The following is a 27,852-nucleotide window of genomic DNA, read 5'->3' on the forward strand; positions in this document are numbered from 1 at the left end:
AAAAGGAAATGAAGGGCCCAGGAGCAATGCCAGCAAGATGGGAGAAAGAGTGAAAGGTAGGCCTGGGGCGGGGAGAGGAAAGGGAAGAGGAGGAGGAGGAGGGGCAGCGAGGGTACAGTTAAAGGAAAGAAGAGGAAAGGAGGGGCAGTCTGGAGTAAAGATGCTGAGTTGTGCAGGGATGGGGACAGGGAGTTGGCATACACTCACATGGGGGTACAGTGGGAAGTGGAGGTTCCTTCTGAGCTGCTCAATGGAGCTGCCACACCAGTCCTCAAACACATGGAGATTGACTTGACCCTGGAACTGCAGGAACATAGAAGCACAAGGAGAGATTCCCATTAATGGTTGCATCCTTCCTGGCTCCCCATAACTCTGCAGCAGAGCATGTCATTTGAGTACCCTGTGCCTATCATGGGAGAGGGAGGTTGACACTTGCCATTACTGTGGGAGTCTGTCTTAAGGCAGCTGGCCATTTAAGGGGTGATGCGTCCAGCTCCTCCCTTGTGATCAACCAGCTGTCTCACAGCTGAGACTGTGGGGCCAGCAGACAGGGAACCTGAAGAGCACTTGGTCCTTCTGGAGGCCAGCAATTGCTCAAGTGAATAGGTGACCTGGGAACAGCTATCCATGTTGGACTGAGAAACCACATTAGATATTTTGCCCAAGTTTTTATTTAACCAGTACATTGCATCCTGAGGCAAGGGCCTGAATCAGAGTCCAGTGTGACATCAATCTTTCCTGGGCTGGTGTGAAAGCGCATCAGCTTACAGTCACTGAAGAAAGAAGGCATGTGGATTGGCCCCTAAAGCTGAGACAAAATTGAGGCAGTTACAGAAAATACAGGGGAAAAAAAAATGATACAGTTGGTGAGGTTTCTCTGGTGGACCCTGCTTCCTTCACCTTTCTTTGAAAGCAGCAGGAGGCCCAAATACCAGCAACAGGAGAGACTTCTGAAACAACTAGAGAAATAGGTTCCTGGAAGCCTTGCTGGTCCCAGCAAAGGTAGCATAGGCAGCCTGGTCGCGGGTTAGTAATGCTGGGGTCAGAAGATAAATGTGAATGGGAAGCCAAAGCTGTCGGCTGGGAGGAGTCAACTTGGCTGGCCAGGGTGGTACCAATTCTGAAGGGAGAGACCAGGCAGTGTCCCGAGCCTTGAGCAATAAGAAGTCTGGCTCATATCCAGAGGTAAAAGCTGCCATTTTAGACAAATTGGGACCAACTCCAGAGGCATAATGTCACCAGTTCTGTGTTGAACTGTTTCCATTGGGAGCACACCTGAATGTAGCAGCACAATTGCAGGACCTCCCTACCCGTTGGTTGTGTCCACAGATGAGTTCCATTGACAGAATCATGAACCTGGTGTGCTTGCCACAATTTTGGCAAGTCCTGTGCGACCGGGCTTCTGAGTCAGGAGCTGACTCAATAGCCTGTCACTCAAATCCCCACCATGAATTGGGATCTAAGTGGAAGACCAATTAACAAGCAGGGCCACAGCTAAAGAGCTAATGAAAGGGAGAAGCAATCTCTGCAGCTGGGAGCTGATCAACAGAGAGGAAAGAAGCCCCGGGAAGGGGAGGTGCAGAGCCTGAAGGAAGGCAGAGCTGGTTGCTGCTAGTGCTGCTCCCTATTCCCCTAGAAGAGAGGAGCTGACTGGGACTTGTATGTATTTAAATAGTACTCCAGGCGGTGGCCTGACAGAACACTATAATAAACAGTGTGGTAGTGAAGGTGGCCTGAGCATGGTTTGTATCTAAGGCAAGAGAGATTCCCAGGGGACCCCTGTAACATCCTGCCTGTGGGAACTCAAAGCTGGGCAAGGTGTTTCTGACCATCATCCACGGGTGAGGCAGTGAACAGAGGGTGGAGATGAAGTGATACATCAAGATACATCATGTATCATGAAGTGATACATCAAGAACACAGTCAGCTCTGTGTTCTTGGGGAACCAGGGCACAGTATCCAGCCTGTCTGACTCATGAAAGACACAACCCCACCAGCCTCTGCTTAAATCAAAACCCATCAGAGAAAAAACTTGCAGAGAGCAATGAAGGGCGGATGGGAGACACACCTAGACCCCTCCTGACAAGGGTGACAAGATTAAGACATCTCCATTAGCATACAGAATGGAAAACAGAGACAACTCTCCTAGCCTCATCTGCATGAAAGATGGGACAGGGAGACATCTCAATTTACATACAGAATGGAGAACAGAGAACCGCACTGAACTCTGGGACCAGAAAAGCAGGGAAGCGCAGCATCATGGGGGATCTCTGCTCCAGATGTTAATGAACCTGTGCCTGCACACACCCAGCTCAGCAATTATCAGACCAATTCTCGTAATAAATCCTTGATTGATATCCAAAATGCTGAAGCAGCCTAGCTGCATTGTGAGCTCCCTGGAAGAAAACACCACCCATAGCCAAGAGTGATCAGCTCCTATTGTATAGCCTAAAGAAAACTCTTGAGTCATCTGTTTACCCATAAACAAATCTAGTGTTCTCCCTTGAACCATTGTATTTTCTCTACAAAAATCCCTACTCACCCTCCAGTCAGTGTTCTAATGCATGGATCCAAACTCTGCATAAGTTGCACTGGGACTCCATGTCCTGACTGATCGTACAAGGGGTTCTGTCTGTCTCCAGCACTCAGGACCTTGAGCTACCACCATCACCTGGGAACCCCGAACAGTTCAAGCCTCATGGAGTGGGTGAGATCCCTCTCTCTCTCGCTCTCTGTTTTCTTTTCTACCTCAGGTATTAACCTTAAAAAATGTAACGGTTATGTTTGCTTAGCCCTCCTTGTGTAGTTATCACTATTATTCAATAAATAACTTTTATGGTTAAGCTGGTTGCTTCTCTCTCGCTCTCTGAACTTTACTCTTTTGTGTTTTTAGCTTCCTCATTTACTCTGTAGCAATGCTTCTTTTACCTAAGCATTTTTAGCTTCCTCATTTACTCAGTAGCAATGCTTCTTTTACCTAAGCGTTTTTAGCTTCCTCATTTACTCAGTAGCAATGCTTCTTTTACCTAAGCTAAAGATCCCTGTAGCGCCCAAAAATACTGTGGGGTTTGCTCATCAAGTGAGTTACTACCAGTACAATTGTGACGTGAAAGTGGGGATAGGGACGTGTTAAACCTATGGCATATAAGAGGGGGGCAGCTGAAAGTGCTGCTTGACCCAGCCTATTGAGACCAGGGGCACATAAGGGTGACAGCTTGAACGTGCTGCTTGACCCAGCCCGTTGAATACAGGGGCATATAAGGGGATCAGCTTGAGAGTGCTGATTGACCTGGTTCGCTTAGACTTGCTCTGTTAGTGTGTGTGCGCGTGTGCGTGTTCACCTGGTTCTAGGGCTGGAGAAACCCAGTCCTGGGGAACCTAGGTCCTGCAGGATAGCTCCATTGGGAGGGGACTTGCAGAAGGAAGGAGTAGAGCTCCATATGAACACACAAGTGACATAAGCAGTACATTAACAGAATCACAGAACATCCCCCCCCCCCAACTAAGAGTAACCCTTATAAATGAGCATACCCCAAAGTAACGGGCGCATCTGGTAACAGAAGGGAGCTGAGCAGCATGCCAGACCAAGAGTGTCCCACTTGGGAAGGCAAGAAGAGGTGATGCCTTGACCTGGGGAGACCTCTGAAGGGGAGAATGTTCTTGTTAACTCTAGCCATAGGATTCTGGATGAGCGAACAGCCTCCAATCATTCCCACAACCTGGGGTAGCAGGGAAACCAGTAGTATATTTTTCATGAGGGAAAGCAGGGCACATCTAAAGAGTGCTCACTAATGGGGTGCTATTTCACCCAAGTGGGTAGGCTGGGATCCCCTACCAACAGCTTGTCCCCTAGGCTGTGAGCAAGGTATATCAGGTCACAGTAGCGGAAGGGTCATCCCAAGGTCTACTTTGGATGTGTGAAGATAGGACATGTAGTAAAGGCATTGCCTTTTGAGGGCTGGGACCTCAGAAGTGGGTGATGGCCCTGAGAAAAACAGGGTCTGTGAACCAAGAGAAACTGTCCTCAGGCCTAAGAGTAAAAAGGGGAGAACACCACACACTATTAACTGAACCATGTCAGCCCCGGGCACCTGAAGCGAAGCAGGAGGAGACAGGGGTCCTATCCCAGACTGGGGATGTAGAGGACTGGATCTATAGGCCAGCACAAAGTTGGAGGTGGTGTGTGGGGCAGACATGACAGTGATGGCAGCAGTCCAGACAGCTATTGAGCACACCAATCTAGGAGTAGATGAGAAACCGGGGAAGAGGATTTCTGTGGCTGACAAGAACAGGACTGAAGTCTTTGCACAACTCAGATGGCAGAGTGCTTGCAGGAGCTGGAAGAAACATGCTCCTCAAGGGATAAGGTTTGAATGCAAGCCATAAAGAGAGCAGGAGCTGGTTTGCCTTGGAGTAAAAGAAGAGAACAATGAGCAGCACCAGTGCTTGTTTCAGGAGGAGGACCTGATTAAGTTGGGCACTGAAATCCTCCTGCAGAGCCAGAGCCTGGCAGAAAAGGATGAGACGAGACATTAGAGACCCTGGAAGCTGAGTTGGCTGCTTTAAAAGGTAGAGACTGAACTCTGGGTGAGAGTATCAACAGTAAAACTTATCCTCGGACCCGGCAAGGCTCTTGGGACAAGATATGTCACAGGGGGGACTGGCCCTTTTAAGGGGAGACTAACCAGCTGCCTCCCAGCTGAGGCTGAGAGGCTTGGAGCCAGGGGATAGCCTGAAAAGCATCTGGTCCTTATGAAGGCCAGCAAAAGCTCAGCTGAGTACGTGAATTGGAGAGAGCTGGTAGGCTGGTCCTTGGGTCAGGTCAAGGGGGCTGGGAGAAGTGTGGGAAAAGCCCCTGGGAGCTGTAGCCCATATTGGGCAGAGACACTACTTCATTTTGATGTTTTGCCCAGGTTTCTGTTTAACCAGTAAAATCGTACCCTGTGGCAATGGGCTGAAACAGACTGGCTTGGCATCAATCCTTCCTGAGCTGCGTACGGTCAGTGCTCCCGCTACCTCTCCTTGTGAACTGGGCACTGTGGTCCTGCACACAAAAATCCTCTCTACACACAAGAATACACACACTTTATTCACATCCACTCCTCCTCCTACCTGGCTTCTCATCAGCGCTCCACCCTCACTAGCTGAGCAAGAAATGCTCCTATGATGAGCGGTCCACTAGCTCTGCCTGGGTTCAGGCTTTGCATTAGAACCAGCTGTACTTCAGCCAGGAGCCCACTGTCTCCTCCTTTCCTCCGCAGCTGCCTTTCCACAATGAACTCCAGTACTGCCTATCAGAGGCGGAGAGGCAAGGCTACAGAAAGAAGTTTAATTCTCTAAGGTGATGCTAACTGAACTGTACAGAATTACAGAGAGGAACAATAAAGAGGGTCCAGGGCAATGAGTTCCCTCTGGTGAAGGATTCAAAATCCTTGGAAGGATCTCACTGTTGGGTACTTGGGAATAAGCAGGGCACTATGATAGAAAGCATCTACTATAAAGGTAGCAATGATGGAACAGATCTCTGAGGTGAGGTGAACAGACAATGATACCACGCAGCTATATACAGATTTGGGCCCAAGGATCTCAAAGCTCTTTCTCAAGGCAGGTAAGTATTATTATGCCATTGTGACGCACTCTATATGATTTTATAAAAATATGCTAGTGAGTGTGAATATAATGTAACTGGAATATGCTTCATGCAAAAGGTCTCATAAGGTATTACAAAGCTTATAATCTACTGAGTGTGGTCATCCTATTTGTATAAATGTATCACTCTTGTATCTGAAACTAGAAATATAAAATATAACTCTGAAGGCCTATTGTAATTATGCAATGTGTGGGCCACTAATGGTGGTTTGGAATCTTGATGGCTCCCATTAACCAGGACAGGTTTCAGAGTAACAGCCGTGATAGTCTGTATTCGCAAAAAGAAAAGGAGTACTTGTGGCACCTGAGAGACTAACCAATTTATTTGAGCATAAGCTTTCGTGAGCTACAGCTCACTTCATCGGAACATCGGAACTTCATCCGATGAAGTGAGCTGTAGCTCACGAAAGCTTATGCTCAAATAAATTGGTTAGTCTCTAAGGTGCCACAAGTACTCCCTTTCTTTTTATTAACCAGGACAATTGTCTGTAGATGGCTCTGTTTCACTTGTAAGTCTTCCTGTATATGTGTGTGTTGGCAAGTGGGTAATGAAACCTTACTGGAATCCATCTTTAGCCTGGTTCTTTCCATTGAGAAGGAGGGGGTGGGAACCCAGAGAGGAACAAACGATTCCTGCCTTATGCAAAAGATATATAAGTGGGTGGAACAGAACAAAGAAGGAGAGCCATCATGAGAAATCCCCTAGCTACCACCTGAGCTGGAACAAGGGCGGTACCGGGGAAATGACTATGTCCAGACTAGGAAGGCTTCCAGTCTGTGAAAGAAATGTATTGAAACATCTCTGAGGGTGAGATTTTATCTGTATTCAGTTTTATTACTGTATTAGACTTAGATTTGCGTGCTTTATTTTATTTTGCTTGGTAATTCACTTTGTTCTCTCTGTTACTACTTGGAACAACTTAAATCCTACTTTCTGTATTTAATAAAATCACTTTTTACTTATTAATTAACCCATATTAATGTATTAATAGTTGGGGGGGGGAAACAGCTGTGCATATCTCTCTATCCGTGTTATAGAGAGCAAACAATTTATGAGTTTACCCTTTATACAGGGTAAAATGGATTTATTTAGGGTTTGGACTCCATTGGGAGTTGGGCATCTGAGTGTTAAAGGCAGGAACACTTCCTAAGTTGCTTTCACTTAAGCCTACAACTGTTAGGGGACGTGGTTCAGACCTGGATCTGGGTTTGCAGCAGGCTAGAGGGTCTGGCTCAAACCAGGCAGGGCACTGAAGTCCTAAGCTGACAGGGCAGGAAAGCAGGAGCAGAAGTAGTCTTGGCACATCAGGTGGCAGTTCCAAGGGGGTTTCTGTGATCCAACCCGTCACAGCAATTTCACAGACAAAGAAGCTGAGGCCCAGAGAGTTTAAGTGACTTGCCCATGGTCCCACAGCAAGTCAGTGGCAGAGTCTGGAATAGAACTCCCATCTTCTGACAATGGGTGACACTTTAACTACTAAGTAATACTGTCTTCTCCTTCACTTGCTGGGGAGGGAATTACACACATCATCTCTGGACCGTGTGCAGCAAGAATACTGCAGTATAAAATGAAAAGGAGTACTTGTGGCACCTTAGAGACTAACCAATTTATTTGAGCATGAGCTTTCGTGAGCTACAGCTCACTTCATCGGATGCATACCGTGGAAACTGCAGCAGACTTTATATACACACAGAGAATATGAAACAATACCTCCTCCCACCCCACTGTCCTGCTGGTAATAGCTTATCTAAAGTGATCATCAAGTTGGGCCATTTCCAGCACAAACCTGGATTTGTGCTGGAAATGGCCCAACTTGATGATCACTTTAGATAAGCTATTACCAGCAGGACAGTGGGGTGGGAGGAGGTATTGTTTCATATTCTCTGTGTGTATATAAAGTCTGCTGCAGTTTCCACGGTATGCATCCGATGAAGTGAGCTGTAGCTCACGAAAGCTCATGCTCAAATAAATTGGTTAGTCTCTAAGGTGCCACAAGTACTCCTTTTCTTTTTGCGAATACAGACTAACACGGCTGTTACTCTGAAACCTGGCAGTATAAAATGCCTCTTGCAGAAGAACACCCAGAGGCTGTGGAGAGACTTGGCTGTTCCTTTACTGCTCCACAGCCCCTTACTTCATGGGTAATATCGCAGCTCTGCAGGCTCTCCTCTGGCTCCAAGACCTCAAAGGGGCCATAACTGTGGCAGCTGAGACATCAGAGCAGGACTTAAGTATGGAGAGCTCACAAGTCAGTGACTAGACTTGCTCAGGTTATTGTAGATGACACAAAGCAGGCCAGTCATGGTACAATTCACTTCTGAAGGAAGTCAGAAACCGGATTTAAAGAGGCTGGTGGAGCCCCATTTTAACTATATTATAAATTAAGTAAAGGGCACTCAGATTTCATGCTCCAGGGCATAAACTGATCACTGCTGGAATTGCCTCACCCTCAGCTACACCACTGAACAATTAAGTGCATCCTTCAGGCTGAGGTTGGCCTTTACCTTCCTTCAAAGCATCAGATGTCAGCCACTTCCAGAGAGAGACACCAGAGCTGAATCAACGGTCTGATCCATTGCAGCATTGTCATTATTAGGACTGTAGCAATGCCTAGAGACACCAGTCAAGGATCAGGTCCCCTGTACACACAGTAAGACAGTCTCTGCCCTAAATCTAGGTTATTTTAAGAAGCAACAGGTGGAGGAGACAAACAGATGGGGATGGAGGAGAAGAGGTCACAATAAAGTAAGTGAGTTAATCAGGATATCTGATTAGACAGAGCAGTTGTTTGATCAGGACTGCAGGAAGCAGCCTGTCAGACTAAGACCAGTGGCCTGATATGGCACAGCAAATACTACAGAACATATTCTTAGTAACACTGGGACCTCTTCATACCACTCTGACAGTGTAACGGGCCCTTAATGTAAATGAGAATCTGGCCCTAAATCACTATGATCAAAGGCAGCAGAGCAGGGCTCTACAAGGTGACCTGAGGGCAGCCTCTGGCAGGCCCAGCTGTCAGGAGCTGATGGGCTGGCCTCCCTTTTGCTGAGCTTATGGCCATGAGAAAACATAACAGCAAACAACAGTAATTCCTAGCACAGCAGTGCACAGGTTCAGAGTGGCATTTCCAAAGCAGCAGAGTTCGGTGGTAACAGAACTGGAGCAGTCTGGCTTTACCTACAACAACAGGGGAACAATAAGAGCTGCAGAGACCATGTCCTTCCTGGAGGGGAGCAGAGAAATGCTATCAAATGGACAAGTGCTGGCTGCTGAAGGAGTGAAATCTGGAATTGGGCTTTAATTTTAGGTCCTTAAGAGTCATCAGCACAGCAGCTGCAGACTGAAACCCTATAACCCTTGTTTTCTCCCTGCCTCTGCAGCTCAGGTCACCACTCCCTCTAGGAAGTGGGTGAAAAATTACTTTGGCTGCCATTTGGGACAATAGAATAAAAGAATAATCGTTGGCGCTTGTCACTGCATATCACAATGGCAGGCAAGTATCACAGTCATTCCCGTTTTACATATGGGGACACTGAGGCAGAGAGAGGCCGACAGTCATATTTTAAGATGTGGCTTCTGATTTTGGGTTCTGAGTTGAGGCACCTCAGGCCTGGTTGTCAGCGATGCTAGCAGCCTCCACTTCCATTGACTCCAGGGAGGCTGTGGGTACTCAGTGCTTCTGAGAATGAGGCCTTAGGTGTAACAGGTTGAGAAGCCAAAAAGTGGAGGCTCCCACCATCAGTGACAACTTTGGAAAATTTTGGCCTAAGTGATTTCCTAAAGGCCACGCAGCAAGTCATTGACAGAGCTAGGCATGGGACCCAGGAGTCCTGACTTCTAGCCCCGTGCCCTAGCCACTGGACCATGCCCCTGCTTAGCTGTACTGCCAGCCTGTTCTCACCTTTAGAGACTCCCCATGCTGCTGAGGGATTATTTCCCACATACCCCTGAGTCTCCTACCAGAGAGAACCCCTCCTGCTGTGAAGGGTGGAACACTCCCTGAAGCTGCATCCTCTCTGGGCCACAATGCGGGAGAGGTTGTCATAACAAGATCTTCTTTGATTCCCAGTTACGAGAGCTCCATTTGTCTCACAGGTCTCTCCCCACCACCTTCCTCTCTCTCTGCCTCTACCCCTCCTTCTTTTTACCACACCCTATGGAGGTGCTTACTCTAAACGCGCCCCCCTCAGAACCAAAATGGCTGTAGGAGGTATGGCCAGATCATTTTCACAGTGCCCGGGAGGGCAGGCGCAGCAGTTGCCTGCGATAATAGTACTGGTAGAATTGGCACCAGGGATCAAAGGGAATTGTTCAGCGAGGATGGTTTATTGCAGGCCAGCATCACCCTAAACTCGATGTCAGGCTGAAAGCAAGGTGCGCTGAGTATGGAGGAGAGAGGATCCAGACAGTATGTGATCACTATAAAGTAGCATTTGCAGGGAAGATGGGGAGCAGACACTCTCAGTTTCACGTGTTGAATTAGCGCTGGCATGTTTGAATCCCTGGTTTTATATTAATAGGCTTAAGTATTTCCACTTATTCCAGCAAGGAGTTTTAGGTTATCAGCACCCAGCCCCACCTGGAAAAACTACCTCAAGGAAGAGGCGGGTTCAGACACAGTAAAAGTTCCTCTTCGCTGCCTGTCTTCCTCTGTTCTGAACCCACCACACTAGGGGCTCACCACGAAATAACACTTCCTTCTAGAGCAGTGGTAGGCAACCTTTAGTCTCTAAGGTGCCACAAGTACTCCTTTTCTTTGTGCCAAAGGCAGCACGTGAGCTGATTTTCAGTGGCACTGTCACTGCCTGGGTCTTGGCCACCGGTCCGAGGGCCTCTGCATTTGAATTTAATTTTAAATGAAGTGTCTTAAACATTTTAAAAACCTTATTTACTTTACATACAACAATAGTTTAGTTGTATATTATAGACTTATAGAGAGAGACTTTCTAAAAATGTTACAATGTATTACTGGCACGCAAAACTTTAAATTAGAGTGAATAAATGAAGACTCGGCACACCACTTCTGAAAGGTTGCCCTGTTCTAGAGTGAAGATACCTGGGGAAGAAAGGCTAAAAGGGAGCAGAGATGAGAGACCCACATAAAGCACTGCTACACACACACAACCACCAGCAATGTGAAGGGACACAGGGGCCAGGTTACAACTCTGGAGAGGTGACTCCCTAGATTGTAACTGGAGCAGGAGGGGAGGAGAGGCCTTGCCTAATTTAATCTTCAATGACTTGGCGTTTCAGGGGCAAATCAGCTGCTTACAATCCAAAGAATGCACAGCCCTGGGGAAGATAAACTGGACAAAAAGAGGGTCTGAGCCAGGGAAGAATGGAGACATTGTGCTACCGATTAGAAATTCTGTAAGACAAGTTTACAAGACTCTTCTGTCTCCTCAGAGCAGCCCTGGCCCCCTCCTCTTGCCTCCACGAGCTCCCTTGACTGGGTGACATTCAGGAGCAAGCAGCTGGATGTTGCTGCAATGTCTTCTGAGCCACAAGAGGGGAAAAAACCCCTCCCCCTCTGCACTGCACTGCTGCAAAGTCACTCAAACCCCTTTAATTATTCAAGTTTGTCAGCAATATACATCATCTGTTCAAACAAAGCCTGGCTTCATGACCTGTAGGAACTGCCCCTTCCTCTCCCCAGCACAGGAATCAGGCTGCAATTATGTTCTTATAGATGTCGTAGAGGGGACACAATAGGATCATAGATCCCAAGTAATTAATTTGTGCAGAGTTAAGCCTCTAAAACTGTCAACAGGTGATTAACAGGAAAGCAAGCAGCTCTCTAGTCCTATCTGTTCCCTCAGTGGCTGTGTTATACCAGGCACAGTGTAAACAGTAACAGCTGTAGCTCACGAAAGCTCATGCTCAAATAAATTGGTTAGTCTCTAAGGTGCCACAAGTACTCCTTTTCTTTTTGCGAATACAGACTAACACGGCTGTTCCTCTGAAACCTGGAAGAAAAGGAGTACTTGTGGCACCTTAGAGATTAACAAATTTATTTGAGCATAAGCTTTCGTGGCTACAGCTCACTTCATTGGATGCATTCAGTGGAAAATACAGTGGGGAGATTTATATACATAGAGAACATGAAACAATGAGTGTTACCATACACACTGTAACGAGAGTGATCACTTAAGGTGAGCAATTACCAGCAGGAGAGCGGGGGGGGGGCGGCGGGAGGGCGCCGTTTGGGGCAGGGACTGTCTTTGTTAGGTGCATTATCAGTGCCTACACTATGGGGGCCCCATCTATGATTGGGGCCCTCTAGGAATTACTAAAATAATATTAATATTAACAATAATCCTGTCCCTCCCTAACCAATCCTTGTTCTTCCTCTACAGCTCTGTCCCATCAGCCTTGCTACACAGCAGAGCATTGTTTTTACAGAGAGCAGTACAGAGAATGACACAGGATGTCCTGGTTCCAGGCACTCACCAGCCATTGGTGAGGTGCTGCCCCAATCCAGGCTGAGGCCCTCTCACTTTGCTTTGCATAGTGCAGCATCGCTTGGAGCTCTCTACTTGTTTCCTATTTGGCAGCGCCGCAGAAGGAGAAGGTTTATGCCCTTGGTCTGTGCTTTGCCTGGCACAGCACTGCACAGGGGAGTGAAACTGTCTTGTGTCTGGCATGGTGAGGGTTGGCACTTGTCCTGCTTGTGGTGTCCTGCCTCTCCAGGGTACAAAGCACATGCCACAGTCACACTTCTCAAAAAGAAAAGAAGTATTTCTGGCACCTTAGAGACTAACAAATTTATTTGAGCATAAGCTTTAATGAGCTACAGCTCACTTCATAGGATGCGAACTTGCCAGCAATGGGTCTTCCTAAGACAAATCACGTGGGCACCAGAGACAAGCATGCTTCACATTGTTCTGAGCGACCGCTGGGAATTAGAGTCAACGAGCAAAGCCCTATGCTGGCCAGGGAGGCACAAATGCCCATCACTGACACTGTGGGAGAGGAGAGAAGTTAGACATATCATGTGCATAGAAACAATACCAACTGTGGCATCCTGATGCCCTTCTGACAGTAGCTGCTCGTCTGAGAGGCAGCCCTGAGGCCGAATGAAGTGCCAGGCAAACAGCCTGCCACTGGGACAATGCCATGCAAGGGAAGGACTACATCAGACTCAAACTGTGACCAGTCACCATAGCAGTTGCCACAGCAGAACACAGTAATGGTCCATCTTCTAGACTGGTTTTCTGTGTCAGACAGTGGCCACTGCTGGATGCTTCAAGGAAAGCTTTAACTCCCTCATCATGCCCCAAGCTGTCCAATGTTATAGCCAGTGGGGAAATTTCTTCTTGCCTCCAGCTGGTGATCAGCTTCTGTCTTGAAGCATTAGGACTGTAGTTTGTTTCCTAGCTAGAGCAACTGCAGAGGCCATTCTAATTTGTGTGTGTGTCCAGTCAGCTTTTGGAATTTACTAAGTTAGCAAAACACCCAGTGGTTGGTGCTTCTCTCATTATCAACATGCTGCATTGCTCCATTATCTGAAGAGAAGTAGTACAATAAGGGGACAGTGGAGGGAAGAATAAATGAGGCATAAAGGAAATGTTTACTCAGGTTCTCAAGGGTCACCTGAGAAGGTCTCTGCTCACCAGAAGTGTCAGTGAAGTGACAAGACCTCTATGCACAAGATACAGGGGTTGTACAACAGGCAAATACCAGAGCAATAGCACAGTGTGAGACACTTACATGTCACAGTCATGTATTTGCCTGTTGAATTCTTCGTACTACACATTCTCAGCTCTGAACAAACATCACCTTTAAGGGGGTAGCAATTTGGCTGCTTTCCAGAGGCTGAGGGTGGATTTCTGGTGCCTGAGTGGCTGGGTCAGAAGCCAAATCTCCAGGAATCTGGGGATTCCTGTCTTTCCAGATTTTTTCTTTGGTTTGCAGAACCAAAGCTTTCATTAAACAGGGATGGGGGGGGGGGGGGGGAGACACTGGACTCCCAAAGAAACAGAAGCCTCTAGTTACAATCCTCTGATAGAAAATGGTTCCAGAAAACACCAACCTCTGGGATCCAAGGGACGGAGTTTTCCCCGGCTGGATAAACAGACCTATTCCTTGCACCTCTTTGCTGCTCTTGGTTCTAAGAGACATGTAGATAAAAGAAAAAAATCATCTTATAAGTGACTGATCACATACACACAAGTCCATGTGAGCATGGGTGCTGGAACTAGGGGGTGGGGGGTGCGGGAGTGGTTTCCATCATATTCAGGCTTTACAGTTTGGTTCAATGACTCTCAGGACTCCCACCATACAAATTGTTTCAGCGCCCCTGCATGTGAGCAAACAGCAAGTGCCCAGCGGCTTCTAAAAGCCTACAAGTAGTACTGGGTTGGAAAATGTCCTCCCAGCCCAGGAAATTTTTTGAGACTGATAATTTTTTCAATCCTGATTCAGGATGAAAAGTCGAAATTGCAAATGTGCACAAAACAACACCTTGGGGGAGGGGAGGGGTATATAGGTGTGGGTCAGTTGAACATTTCATTTTGATTTTGACCTTTTACACTTTGTTTCAGTTTGTTTTTACTATAATTAGCTTAAATTTCTAAACAGTCCTTTTAAACCCCCCACCCCTACCCCAGTAAAAGGGAATTTCTCATTTAGACAATGTTGAAATGAGGGGTTTTGGTTTTTTTTTTACAATATTGCATTTTTTCCTCCCAAAATTTGTCAAAGTGAGAAATTCATTAAAACTGATCTTTTCCCCAATGAAAAAAACATTTTGTTAAAAAATTCCTGATCAGTCACAGGTGTAGTGAAACATAAGCACACTCTGCCTTTGGGACTGATGACTAAGGCCTTGTCTACACTACAGAGTTTTGTCGGATCAAAAAGTGCATAAGAAAACCAGTATTTCCTGTTCACACTACACTCCCTCTGTCTGCAGAGCGTGCCCACACTTGGGGCACTAATATCGACATTGAGAGCTGTGCACTGTCGATAGCTATCCCACAAGTTCCGCCGGACACCTTCTGCCGCTAGGTCTTGTGGAAAGGTGAAGTGGATTGCAGCACATTATGGGTCTGGGCTCAATGTCCCATGATGCATTGCTTTCCATCCAAGCATTCCATGTGCTTCTGCCTTTGGTTGGTGGCATTTTTCAATGGCCCTTGTTTGCTGTTCATCCCACCATCTCTGTGTGAAAGGATGGATCCCGCACTGCTCTCCAATGCTCTTCTGCCATTAACACATCACGGATGGAAGTGCAGTTTATTATGAAGTTCCTAACTCAACAGGATTTACAGTTGCCTGATGTGCTGTCTGACATGGATTGGAGCAACATTAGATTACTTTTGGCATTCACGGAACAGTTGCACATGGTGGACTGTTGCTTTTGGACTGAGTGGTGAGATCACATCGTCATTCAGGTCTGGGATGACAAGCAGTGGCTACCTTTCTGGAACAGTGTGCAGAGCTCACCCCAGCTCTATGGCGCAAGGACACCAAAATGAGAGCTGCCCTCTCAGTGAAGAAGCATATGGCGATTGCAGTGCGGAAGCTTGGTGACTCCAGACTGCGACCAATTGGTCACAAATCAGTTTGGAGTTGGAAAGTCGACCGTTGGGGATGTCTTAAAGCAAGTGTGCAGGTCTGTTAATCGCATCCTGCTACGAAGGACCGTGAGTCTTGGCAATGTATGTGAAATAGTGGATGGCTTTCCAGAAATGGGTTTCCCTAACTGCGGAGGGGCCACAGATGGCACACATATTCCAGTTTTGGCACCGGACCACTTTGCGACGGAGTACATCAGTAGGAAGGGGTACTTCTCCATAGTGTTGCAGGCACTTGTGAATCACCACTGGCGTTTCACTGACATCAAGGGTGGTGGGGGTCTGGAAAGGTGCATGATGCATGTATCTTCGGGAACACCGGCCTGTACAGAAAGCTGCAAGCAGGGACTTTCTTTCCAGACCAGAAGATTAAAGTGGGGAATGTTGAAATGCCCATAGTGATGCTGGAAGACCCAGCATACCTGTTAATGACATGGCTCATGAAACCTTACACAGGAAACCTGGATAGCAGTAAGGAGCAGTTCATAGGCTGAATAGGTGCAGGACGACCATAGAATGTGCATTTGGCAGATTAAAGGGTGATGACTTTATGGCAGGTTAGACCTCAGTGAGGATAATATTTCCATGGTCATAGCCATGTGCTGTACGTTGCACAATATTTGTGAAGGTAAGGGTGAAAAGTTTGCTCAGGGTGGACTGCTGAGGCAGACCGCCTGGCTGCTGAATTTGAGCAGCCATATACCAGGGCTATTAGAGGGGCACAAGGTGGGGGCAATTCGAATCAGGAAGTCTTTGAGGCAACACTCTGAAAATGAGAACCAGTAATGTATATTACTATTCTCGGGACTGCAATGCTTAATGAAATTGAGTTTTCCTAGGAAGTACTTGTGATTTTTGTGGCCTAGGATTCCAGTAAGCAAATGATTAAACTGCTTGTGTATGTCTTGCTGCTGCCTGATATCACAATTTTCAGGAAACAAATAAAGATTACTTATCATTCATTAAAAAACTTTTCTTTTATTGCAGAGAAAACCACCACCACCACACACACACTTGCTGGGAAAGGAGGTACCAAGTAAGGGCTGACTTTCAGAGCTGTGCATAAGTCCAGCTATCATTTGAAAAAATGTCCATGAGGTGGAGTGAACAGGAAAGCAAGAAGTCCCGGAAAGCAGAAAGGAATGCTCAGGTGGAGTTTAGGGAGGGCATGGGAAAGAGTTCTGAATATGCTTATGGAGAGGGCAAGCATGCATCTGCTCAGTCTATAGTGTTATGAGTAACTTCAGCATCTTAGTTTTCTCCTCCATAACTTTAATCATCCTCTTAGTAGCGTCCTTAACAGGCCTCTTTTTTTTTCCTGTCCTGCCTTTTGATTTCCCTCCACTCCACGCGTTCCCTCTTTTCTGCATCTGAGTATTGCAGCAGCTCCCAGAACATGTCCTCCTTGCTCTGTCTCAGGCATTTACTTATCTGGTGGAGGTGCTCTGCTGGTGAGTAGGTGGTGCCTCTAAAGGCCACATCTGCAGAAGCACAAGGAACAATACACAAAAGCATGATTATTAAGTACACACACAGCATTTAAACAGTACAGTAAAATACACCTCTAATAACATACCAATCACTTTCTCACTGTCCCTTGACAAGTACACATGTCGGTGAACACCACAAGTTTGGTCAGTTCACCCTGGGACAGAGGGCATTCTACATGGGAAGAACAGCAATATGAAAGGGTCGATGGGCACTTGACTAGGGACAATAGTCTAAATTTTCCCACACTTTTCCACAGGCGGGGGTCATTGTACCAGATATCTCAGTCCTGAGGGTATGCAAGGAAGCAAGGGTGCTTCTAGTGCACACTTGCGGTTTCTGACCCAGTTCCTATTCTGCTCATCTGTGTGCTGCTTTGGTCCCTGTGCACATGATTGCAGAATGGCACAGGAAAGTTTCCTTCAATGGGGAAAGGAACAAAGCAGCTCTGCCAAGGAACCTTTGGCAGAGGATTGCCAGGTACCTCCAGGAAACTTTCCTAGAGATCTCTCTGGAGGATTCCCATGAAATCTCAGTGTGCATCAACACCCTGTTCCGCTGTACTTCTTAGCTGCTCAGGGAAATGTCCAGCACACAGAAACACAGCCAGCCTTGTACATTTCTATGCCCTCAACCCACCCCTGCACTTCACAAAGCAAAGCCACTTACCAGGCGTCTCCTCTCCTGCTTCTTGCTCACCAGAGTGTGACTGCCAAGACTGGCTAGACACCTCGAGAGTGGAGAAAAGCTCCTGACTGGACACACCACCAGGAAACCCTGCAGTGGGCTCCACATCATCGTCTAACTCCACCTCTTCGTCAATGATTTCGTCCTTTGGGCTAGGTCCACTTTCTGCCAGCTCCAGGCTTGCTGAAGTATCCCCGGGACTCTTGGCAGTGGAGGTGGGGTTGCCACCGAGGATAGCATCCAGCTCTTATAGAAATGGCAGGTCTTTGGTGCAGCACCGGCGTGACACTTTGCCTCCATCGCCTTCTGGTACACCTGCCTCAGCTCCTTGATCTTTGCTCTGCACTGCACCATGCCCTGATCATAGTCCTTTTTACACAAGCCTCGAGAAATCTGCCCGTAGGTATTGAAATTCCTGCAGCTGGAGCGCAGCTAGGACTGCACAGCCTTCTCTCCCCATATACTGATCAGAATCAGCAGCTCCGCAGTGGTCCAAGTGAGAGAGCGTCTGCTGTGTGGAGCCGTAATGGTCAGCTGGGAAGATGCGATGTGATATCTCCACGCCGAGCAAACAAAGCAAAATTCTGGGGGTTTTAAAGGGCAAGTGGCAGATGGTTGTTTACCTGGTTGCAGGGCAGTGGAGTTGAAACTGCTGACCAGAGTGGTCAGGATGGGCATTGTGGGACACCTTCTGGAGGCCAATTAAAGCGATAAAATCAAGCGTGGTGTCTACACTGGCACTTTGTCGACAAAACTTTTGCACAAAAAGCTTTATGTCCCTTGTTGAGGTGGTTTTATTTTGTTGCCAAAACTGAAGAGTGTTGTTGCCAAAAGTGGCATTGCAGTGTGTATACTGTGACAGGGTCAGGCCAGATGGCTATAGGAGAGTAATAGAAGGTAGATATATTAGCCCCAGGCTAAGTAGGTCCCTTTTCCCTGGGTATGGTAACGGGGAAGGTTCCAGAACAATCAGAAACCTTCTGGAGACAATTAAGACAGGCTGATGAGAACACCTGCAGCCAATCAAGAAGCTGCTAGAATCAATTAAGGAAGGCTAATCAGGGCACCTGGGTTTTAAAAAGGAGCTCACTTCAGTTTGTGGTGTGCATGTGAGGAGCTGGGAGCAAGAGGCACTAGGAGCTGAGAGTGAGAACGCGGACTGTTGGAGGATTGAGGTGTACAAGCATTATCAGACACCAGGAGGAAGGTCCTATGGTGAGGATAAAGAAGGTGTTGGGAGGAGGCCATGGGGAAGTAGCCCAGGGAGTTGTAGCTGTCACACAGCTATTCCAGGAGGCACTCTAGACAGCTGCATTCCACAGGGCCCTGGGCTGGAACCCGGAGTAGAGGGCGGGCCCGGGTTCCCCCCAAATCCTCCCAACTCCTGGTCAGACACAGGAGGACTCGACCTGGACTGTGGGTTCAGAAAAATGGCCAAGCTGAGGGCTGCCGTGAAGCTCCAAGGTGAGCAAATACGCCAATAAGTGCAAGACCCACCAAGGTAGAGCAGGAACTTTGTCACAATACCTTCACTGTTTTGCCGCCAAAAGCTGCCTTTTGCCAACAAAACTGTGTTGTGTAGTCAAGGCATAAGCTAATTAAATCCATTTATTCATGCCTCAATATCAGTGACATCATAACAGAATTTTGAAAAGCCTTCAAGATCCATCATTAACTTCGAGCACTCAGCAGCTGACCTTCTAGTGACCATCCATCCATCCATCCATCTCCTTGCTGATCTACGTACTACGATGACCCTCCTCCGTTCCTTCCATAATAACTTTCTCAAGGTTATTTCCATCTCTATGCCTAATGTGACCAAAGTATGTAAGTTTCAGTCTGTGGATTTCCAACATCATGGTCTGCTTCTCTCCAATATATTTCTACATAACTAGCCTGCACTAATCTAGTCTCTATTCTCATTCATGTCAGCTGGAGGACCCAAGTCACCCTAATAACTATCTTTGTCCCCTTCACAAACTTTGAGCTGTAAATTAGTTGTTAACATCTGTTTATTCTCCAGTGCTTTGACCAATCTCTAACACTTCCTTTGGAAGACTATTCCTTAGTGTGATACGTCTCACCATTCATTACGAGCTTTTCCCTTGCAGTGATGGGGTGTACCAACCCTGCAGTGCCTGACCAATCACTGTGGGCACAGGAGACCACACCCCATCGCCCCTGCTGTGCATGCTCCAGGGGGAAGGGACAGCTAAATGGAGGCAGGCCAGCTCAGCCTGGGCTGGCTGAGGAGGAGGAAGGATATGTGCTGCAGGCTCCTGCAGAAGCACCTGCGACTCTCCAAATGGTAGGAATCGTGTACCTGGACTATGCTGAGGACGACTAGCTGACTGCAGAGACTGACTGGGATGCCGAGCCACTGCCAGCTGAGGAGATGCCTGAAATGCACCTTGTGGAGGACATGACCCAGGGAATGTAATAGGAGCTGAGCTTAAACCCTTAACAGGGAATTTCCCAGCTTCATAGGGCCCTGGGTCGGAACCTGGTGGAGTAGGGTGGGCCAAGGTTCCCCTACCTCCCCACCACACACCTGCCACTAGGCATGGTTACTGTTTGCTTGCTCTGGGGCTGCAGACTGATTGCCCAGGGGCTGCAGACTGATTGTTTGTTCTGCCCTGCCCAGGGTCAGAACCACAACTACTATTGCCTGCCTCAGCCACGAGGCTATGGGGCCATAGACTTTTTACTTTGCTCTGCCCAACCCAGGGGCTGCAGACCGTTTGCTCGGCCCCACCAGGGGTCCTGGGCCCTCTTTACAGCAATTGCCTGATCCCATAGGGAGACCTAATGCTTGTGCGACGGGGTGTACCAACCCTACACTGGGCCAACTGGGGCGGCCCGCTTGACACGCAGGACCCCACACAACACTAGCTTTTAGCCTAAGTTCTCCTTTTCTTAATTTCATCTCATCATTCTTAGTTATCCCTCCATTGTACTGATGTAAATCCAACCTAACTCCATTAAACTGCAGTGGAGTTGTTCTGTATTTACATTGGTGTAATTGAGATCATTATAATTGAGATCAGAATTTGGTCCATGGCCTGTTCTCATTCTGTGCGTGTAGGGAGAGATGAATACAGGAGCTGGGATCTGCCATGCAGATCTAGAAGGAGAATTTTCCCCTGAATGTTTAAGACCACCCCTGAGCCTCCTTACCTGATGTAGTGGCTTCTCAGGATAGTAAAACTGAAGGTTTGGGTCCACAGCAGGGATGTTCCTGTTTGCCAGAGCTTTAGCCAGTTCCCTCCAGCTCCCATATCCTGCAAAGAGGAGGGGGAAAGAGATGTGAAAACCCACCTCAAAGAAAAAGAAGAAACAACAGTGATAACTTCAGGTTACATCCTTTCCTTCTGGAGTTTTATAGTAATGGGAGCCTAAACCTCCCTCTTCCCCTGGAAATATTTAGCTTGGCCAGTCAGTGACACAACTCCTGTTTTGTTATTGTCCAGCACCTTTCATTCAAGGTGCTCAAAGTGCTGCACAAAAAGTTAACAAATCAAGTATATTGGGACTCCACTATTGAAGCCACGCCTGCCAGCTCCTTAGCTGGCTTCCTTAGCCACTGAACCATGGTGATACATTGAACCAGTCCCCTAACCAACAGCCTTAGTGCTCAAGGCTTACAGGCCCACAGCAGCCATACCACAGGCCCCTGACTGGATGGAGAAGGCTGCACTCTCGTTGGATACCTGGTCTATAGAAAGGCCCCAACAGCAAGAGGAAGCTGTCTGAGCTACAGACCATTGCCTGCTAGTTGTTCCCTAGACTCCCTTGCCCTGCTGCCTCACCTGACCCTACCTTGCTGCTTTGCCTGACCTCGCCTCCCCAGTCCACTGAACTGGCCCCTTGGATTGGATCTTCTGGCTACTGATGCCTGAGAGAACTCTGACCATTGCTCCAGATTGCCTCTGATATGAATTGACCTGCTGGCTACCTGACCATTGGCGCACACTTGAATACTGCTCCAGACTGCTCCCAATCTTGCCTCAGCCACCAGGCAGTACAGTTTGCTCAGACCACTTCAGTTTCCTCCTAGACTCATCTTACTTGAAAAGGGTATGGAACCCACACGTACGGTCAGGGGCGCTGGAACAATTTGTATAGTGGGGGTGTTGCTAGCCATTGAACCAAACTGTAAACCCTCTATATAGTGGAAACTACTTCAAGCTACGGGGTGCAGCAGCACCCCAGCATCCCTAGCTCCAGCAGCTATGGGTATTTTGCCATAGGGGCCACTGAGCCTCCAGGAGCAGACTGCTCACTAAAGGTGGAAAACCAAACCTTACATGTCGCAGTGGACCAGCTTCAGGCAGAAAAATGCACCCTGCAAGAACAGATCATAGGACCCATGGTGCCATCAAGACCCAAATGCACAGTACCATTACCAGAGTTCTACAATGGGACCTGTAGCAAATTTAGGGGCTCCATTTCCAGCCATGGCCCAATGCCTACCAGATGGACCAGGCAAAGGTGGGATTAGTCATGATTTTCCAACAGGTGAGGGCCTGGACACAGTGACTGCTCTGCTAGAGCACCTATGCCTACCCCTACCCCACTGCTAGAGGCCTACACCTTCCTGAGGGCCACTATGACAATCTTCGATGACCCACACCAAGCTCGCACTGCAGAGGCAGCCCTACAGAGACTCCACCAGGCCTTGGGGTCAGCTGCAACATATGCAGCCTGCTTTGGATGCCTGGCGGTGGATAGGGCTTGGAATGAGGTGGCCCAGCTACACCAGTTCTGTCTTGCTCTCAGCGAAGAAATAAAAGATGAGCTTGCCTGTGTGAAGCCTCCCACTGATCTAGATTCATTTATTAAGTTGGGTCTCCAAATCAACACCAGACTTAGGGAATGGCATCTTGAAAGGAAAGGGATTCCACCCTGCATCCAGGCACTGCCCACAACCCCTGCAAAGGCTGACCCATGCAAGCCCACATAGGTGGTCGTGGCATGGACCTGACTGGACCAGTGGTGAGAGTACTTGTGTTTCTACTGTCGTGGCAATGGCCACATGGTGTCTGTCTGTCTTGCTATGTCCCCGAGCCATGTGCTTCCAGGAAACAACCGTTCCGAGCGTTGGTAAGGGGGTCAAGCCTGAGCAACATCGAGAAAACTCCTCAAAGCCCCCTCCAGCAATCCATTCTGGCTGCCTGGCCCAACATATTGAAAATGTACCAGCACCTACAACTCCAGTTACGACTCTGGCTCTGGGATTTTGGACAGATATTTTGGCCCCAGTGTCAGTCAGGGCCCTCTGTGAGGGGTGATAACTTAATGGGCACTACCATGGCTCAAGTACTCAGCCTACCCAAACAACCTAAGATAGCCCGTGATTTAGTTGAGACAGTTGATGGATCACTGCTCACCTCATCCATCAGAAAACTATAGTTTTGGAAGTGATGGTTGGGGAGCACTATGAATTTCTCCAATTTAACCTGATCTGGTCCTCACGGTTCCATTTGATGGTGTCAACAAACCATTACATTTATGGTGTCAACAAACCATTACATTTAATTCTAAGCTTTGCCAGGACATCTGCCTCCTGACTTCCAGGCTCGAGACTCCAGAACCTCAGGTTGGATGCCTTGCCTGGGCTTCAGCAACACAGAGAGATGTTCGGGCAACACAGCAGGCCTGCTTACTACTAGGGTCAACCATCACTCTCCACAAAATACCAAGTTTTCAGACATATTCGAAAAACAAAACGGAGATACTACTTCCTCACAGGGAATATGACTGTCTGATTGACTTACAGCCTGGAGCCAAGATTTTGTTCAGCTGAATGCATTCCATGTTGGAACACGAATTAGCTGCTCTTAAGGATTACAGAATCTGAGAATCTGGAGAAAAGTTTCCTTGAGCATTCTACATCCCTGGCTGGGGCCCCTCTCCTCTTTATGAAAAAGAATGACAGCTCCTTAAGATTCCGTGTTGACTACTATACTCTAAATCAAATTGCAGCGCAGAATTGATACCCACTACCCAGAGCTCCCGGACTGGGTAAGAGCAGCCCGGGTATTCACCAAGTTAGACCTCAGAGGGACATACAACCTAGTCAGAATCCAGTCAGGTGATGAATGGAAAACCATTTTTCACACTTGGTATGGCCACTTTGAACATCTGGTGGTGTCTTTTGGACTTACTAACCTTTCAGCATCTAATTCAGTGGTTCTCAAACTTTTTTACTGGTAACCCCTTTCAGACAGCAAGCCTCTGAATGCGACCCCCCTTATAAATTAAAAACATGTTTTTTATATATTTAACACCATTATAAATTCTGGAGGCAAAGCGGGGCTTGGGGTGAAGACTGACAGCTTGTGACCCTCCATGTAATAGCCTCGTGACACCCTGAGGGGTCCCGACCCCCAGTTTGAGAACCCCTGATCTAATTAATGATGTCTTATGAGATATGCTGAACCGCTATGTGGTCACCTACTTAGATGACATCCTAATTTACTCTGATGACCAGCCTATGCACAACCAGCATGAGTGCAAGGTCCTGGAAAGATTCTGCCTACATGGGCTCTATGCTAAGCTGGAGAAATGTGTCTTCAATCAGCCTACCATGGAATTCTAAAGCTACGTTCTGTCTGCTGAGAGAGGTCGCATGGATCCCTAGAAAGTGGAAAATGGTTCGCGACTGGGCAACATCACGAAGCAGTCAAGAAATTCAGCACTTCATTGGGTTTGTGAATTTCTATAGATGGGACTAATCCTGGCCCCTATAACATCTCTGCTGCAAAAACCCACCAAGTTTGCTTGGAGGCCAGAAGCCCAAGAAGGCTGTGATCATCTGAAGCTGGAGTTCACCTTCATGCCCATCCTCACACATCTGGACCCAAATCAGCCATTCACACAGGAACCTGATGCTGCCATTGGGGCGGTGCTGTCTCAGAAACAGGGCCTCGACAAAGAAGTTCATCCCTGTACATATTATTCCTGCAAGCTCACTCCTGCCGAGCACAATTATGACATTTTAGACAAGGAGCTTGTCATAAATATAAAGGGAAGGGTAACCACCTTTCTGTATACAGTGCTATAAAATCCCTCCTGGCCGGGGCAACATCCTGTTACCTGTTAAGGGTTAAGGAGCTCAGCTAACCTGGCTGGCACCTGACCCAAAGGACCAATAAGGGGACAAGATACTTTCAAATCTGGGGGGGAAGGCTTTTGTTTGTGCTCTTTGTTTATGTGGTTGTTCTCTCTTGGGACTGAGAGAGGCCAGACAGAAATCCATCTTCTCCAACCCATCCTAATCCAAGTCTCCAATATTGCAACCAGTATAGGTAAGCCAGGCAAGGCAGATTAGTTTATCTTTTGTTTTATGTGAATTTTCCCTGTGTTAAGAGGGAGGTTTATTCCCATTTTCTGTAACTTTAAGGTTTTGCCCAGAATCTGAATACCCTGTAAAGTATATTCCATCCTGATTTTACAGAGATGATTTTTACCTTTCTTTTTTTTTTAATAAAATCCTTCTTTTAAGAACCTGACTGATTTTTCCATTGTTCCAAGATCCAGGGGTTTGGGTCTTTGATGATTTTGTAATCAATTGGTTAGGATATTATTCTCAAGCCTCCCCAGGAAAGGGGGTGTGTAGGGCTTGGGGGGATATTTTGGGGGTAAGATGTCTCCAGGTGGTCTCTTTCCCCGTTCTTTGTTTAAAACGCTTGGTGGTGGCAGCATACTGTTCAAGGACAAGGCAAAGTTTGTACCTTGGGGAAGTTTTTAACCTAAGCTGGTAAGAATAAGCTTAGGGGGTCTTTCATGCGTGTCCCCACATCTGTACCCTAGATTTCAGAGTGGGGAAGGAACCCTGACAGAACTACTTGCCATCAAAGTGGCTTTTGAGATCCAGAGGCATTATCTAGAAGGCACCAGACACCCAATTCAGGTGTTCACTGATCACATAAATCTAGAATACCTGTGCACGGATAAAGCCCTAACTCAGTGACAGCTACGCTGGGCTCTCTTTTTTCTGGGTCTGATTTTACTATCACCTACCGTCCTGGCTTCTGCAATCGTAAAGCAGATGCTCTGTCCTGAAAAGAAGAACCTGAAGAAGAGCCTCCTGAAATCACATCTCTTCCTTGGCAAAGCATCATTATCCAATTTGTTCATGACGATATGTTCCTCCCTATCAAATGAGCTCTTTGCCCAGACACTCTCAAACTTCCAAACTGAATCACAGGGTAAATTCACATAGAAGGATGGACTTTTCCTAGTTCACAGGCAAACCTACGTCCCTGAGGGACAACCCCGTTTGAAGGCCTTATGCATTTGCCCTGATATCCCTTGGGCTGGCCAGTTCGGCCAAGCAAAGACCACTTGCATGGCATGTTTGTCATTGTGGTGGCCAAAAGTGTGGTCCAATGCTCAGGCCTTCATCAAGTCTTGTGACACCTGCGGCCATACCAAAGTTCCCCAAACTAAACCCTTTGGGATGTCAATACCTTCTGAGACCCCTTCAAGACCTTGGGCTAACTTTACAGTGCACTTCATTGTTGAATTACCAGAATCTGAAGAATGCCAAACCATACTGACAGTAATGGATCAACTGATAAAGATGGCAAACTTCATTCCCCGTTCACATCTTCCCACTGCCAAGGATACTGCTCATCTCCTCATCACACATGTTGTCCACCTCCATGGCCTCCAAGACCACATTACTTCAGCCTGGGGTTCACAGTTCATGTCTGAGTTTTAGCAGGAGGTGTTCTGTCTCCCAGAGGCGTGTCTCCATGCACTGACTGCCTACCATCCACAAACCAATAGCCAGTCAAAGCGTGAACTAGGTATGCTTCACCAACTACCACAAAAATGACTGGGCCATACTGCTTTCATATGTGGACTTTGCCCATAGCAACGCAGCCACACTTCAACCAAGATGAGCCCCGCCCCCTCCTTTTTTACAAATTATGGCTTCCATCTCCATTTTCACTAAGTACTACCCACAGTTCCCACAAACTCAGGCCTGGTTTGTCAAATCCATCAGACATAAGAAAAGTTGAAACAAAACCTAGATGCAGCCAAGAAAGCATACAAACCTCATGCTGACGGTCATCAGCAGGAGGGTTCTATATTTGCAGTAGGACTAAAGGTATGGCTATCGGCAAAGCATCTCAAGACAGGCGGATCTGTATGTAAATTAGACCACCAAGTATGTAGGACCCTACCAGATCTGCAGGCAAATAAACCCAGTAACCTTTGAACTTCAACCTCCCTGCTACTTCAAGGTGCACCCTATATTCCATGACTCCCTCCTTAAACCCTTCACTGACAACCCCTTTCCTGAAAGAAAACAACCTCCCACTCCCCCAGTCCAAGGCCAAGAAGAGTACCTTGTCCATGAGATCCTAGATTCCCAGATATGAAGAGGGAAGACATGATACCTCATCAACTGGGAAGGGTCTGAGCCATGTGAGGGTCCTGAGAATCAGCCCATTTTGTGCACGCTCCCAAAGAAGTCAGAGCCTTCCACAGTTGGGGTCTGGGCTGGGGCAGGCAGCTGGGGTGTAGGAGGGGGCTCAGGGCTGGGGGTTGGGGTGCAGGATGTGAGGGCTCTGGCTGGGGATGTGGGCTCTGGGGTGGGGCCGGGTGGGGCCGGGGATGAGGAGCTTGGGGTGCAGACAGGCTGCCCCGGGGCTGGGGCCAGAGAGGAGGACTCCCCACAGCCCTCTCCCCGCCGGCAGCAGCGAGCTCCAGCGGAGGGACCCCGCTTCATCCCCCCTGGCAGCACACTCACCCTGCACCACTGTCACTGCACATGCTCCTAGGGCCCCTCTCAGGTCCAGAAAGCCCCCTCGCCTCTCCTATGGTGGATGCTGGGGGGGGGTTTGCCATCATGTGTGGCCTCCTCCCCTGCTGCTGCCCCTCACCATAGCCTCACTGGGGGTGGGGGATGGGGCTGCCCCTTGCCCAGGGTGGGGCAGGACTGGTGACTGTGGGTGGGGGGCACAGGGTGTCACAACACTCAACCAAGCCTCAGCTGCTCAGGTCCAGGAAGCCCCCGCACCTCCCCTGTGGTGGGTGGGTGCCAGGGAGGGGGGGTGGGGGCTGCCATCACATGTGGCCTCCTCCCCTGCCACAGCCTGCTGCCCCTCACCCTAGCCTCAGCGTGGGGCAGGAGCGGTGACTGCGGGCTTGGGGGCGGGGTGTGGCTCACAGGGTCAGACACTCACCGAAGCCCCAGCAGATGCTCAGGGGAGTGAGGTCCACTCCAGATATCTCCTGGCCTGAAGTCCCCTCAGTGTCACCTCCCGGTGGGTCCCAGGGGAGAGGAGGACTGCCAATCAGGTGTGCGCCTCCTCCCCCTCCTCAGGTGCAGCAGCAGCCAGCTGCCTCAGCCTGCCGCCAGCGCTGCTGTTGCTTAGGGCCTGTCTTCACTGGCCGTGTCTTCACTGGCCGTGCTTTAACATGGCTTGC

The 27,852-nt window shown here is 48.2% G+C and overlaps 1 protein-coding gene across 1 annotated transcript in view; it reads right to left on the reverse strand.

The window, feature by feature from the left end:
- The window catches only part of B4GALNT3 (beta-1,4-N-acetyl-galactosaminyltransferase 3), a 99,861-nt gene that overhangs the window by 22,409 nt on the left and 49,600 nt on the right, over positions 1-27,852 (reverse strand). Inside the window, exons 2-4 of the mRNA XM_048829014.2 lie at positions 20,584-20,687; positions 13,686-13,763; positions 208-303 (exon numbers count right to left, since the gene is read on the reverse strand). Coding sequence (XP_048684971.2) covers positions 208-303; positions 13,686-13,763; positions 20,584-20,687 — 278 coding nt within the window. The remainder of the gene's footprint in view (positions 1-207; positions 304-13,685; positions 13,764-20,583; positions 20,688-27,852) is intronic.

The sequence above is a fragment of the Caretta caretta genome, chromosome 1 (assembly GCF_965140235.1).
Source record: "Caretta caretta isolate rCarCar2 chromosome 1, rCarCar1.hap1, whole genome shotgun sequence".
NCBI classification, from domain to species: domain Eukaryota; kingdom Metazoa; phylum Chordata; order Testudines; family Cheloniidae; genus Caretta; species Caretta caretta.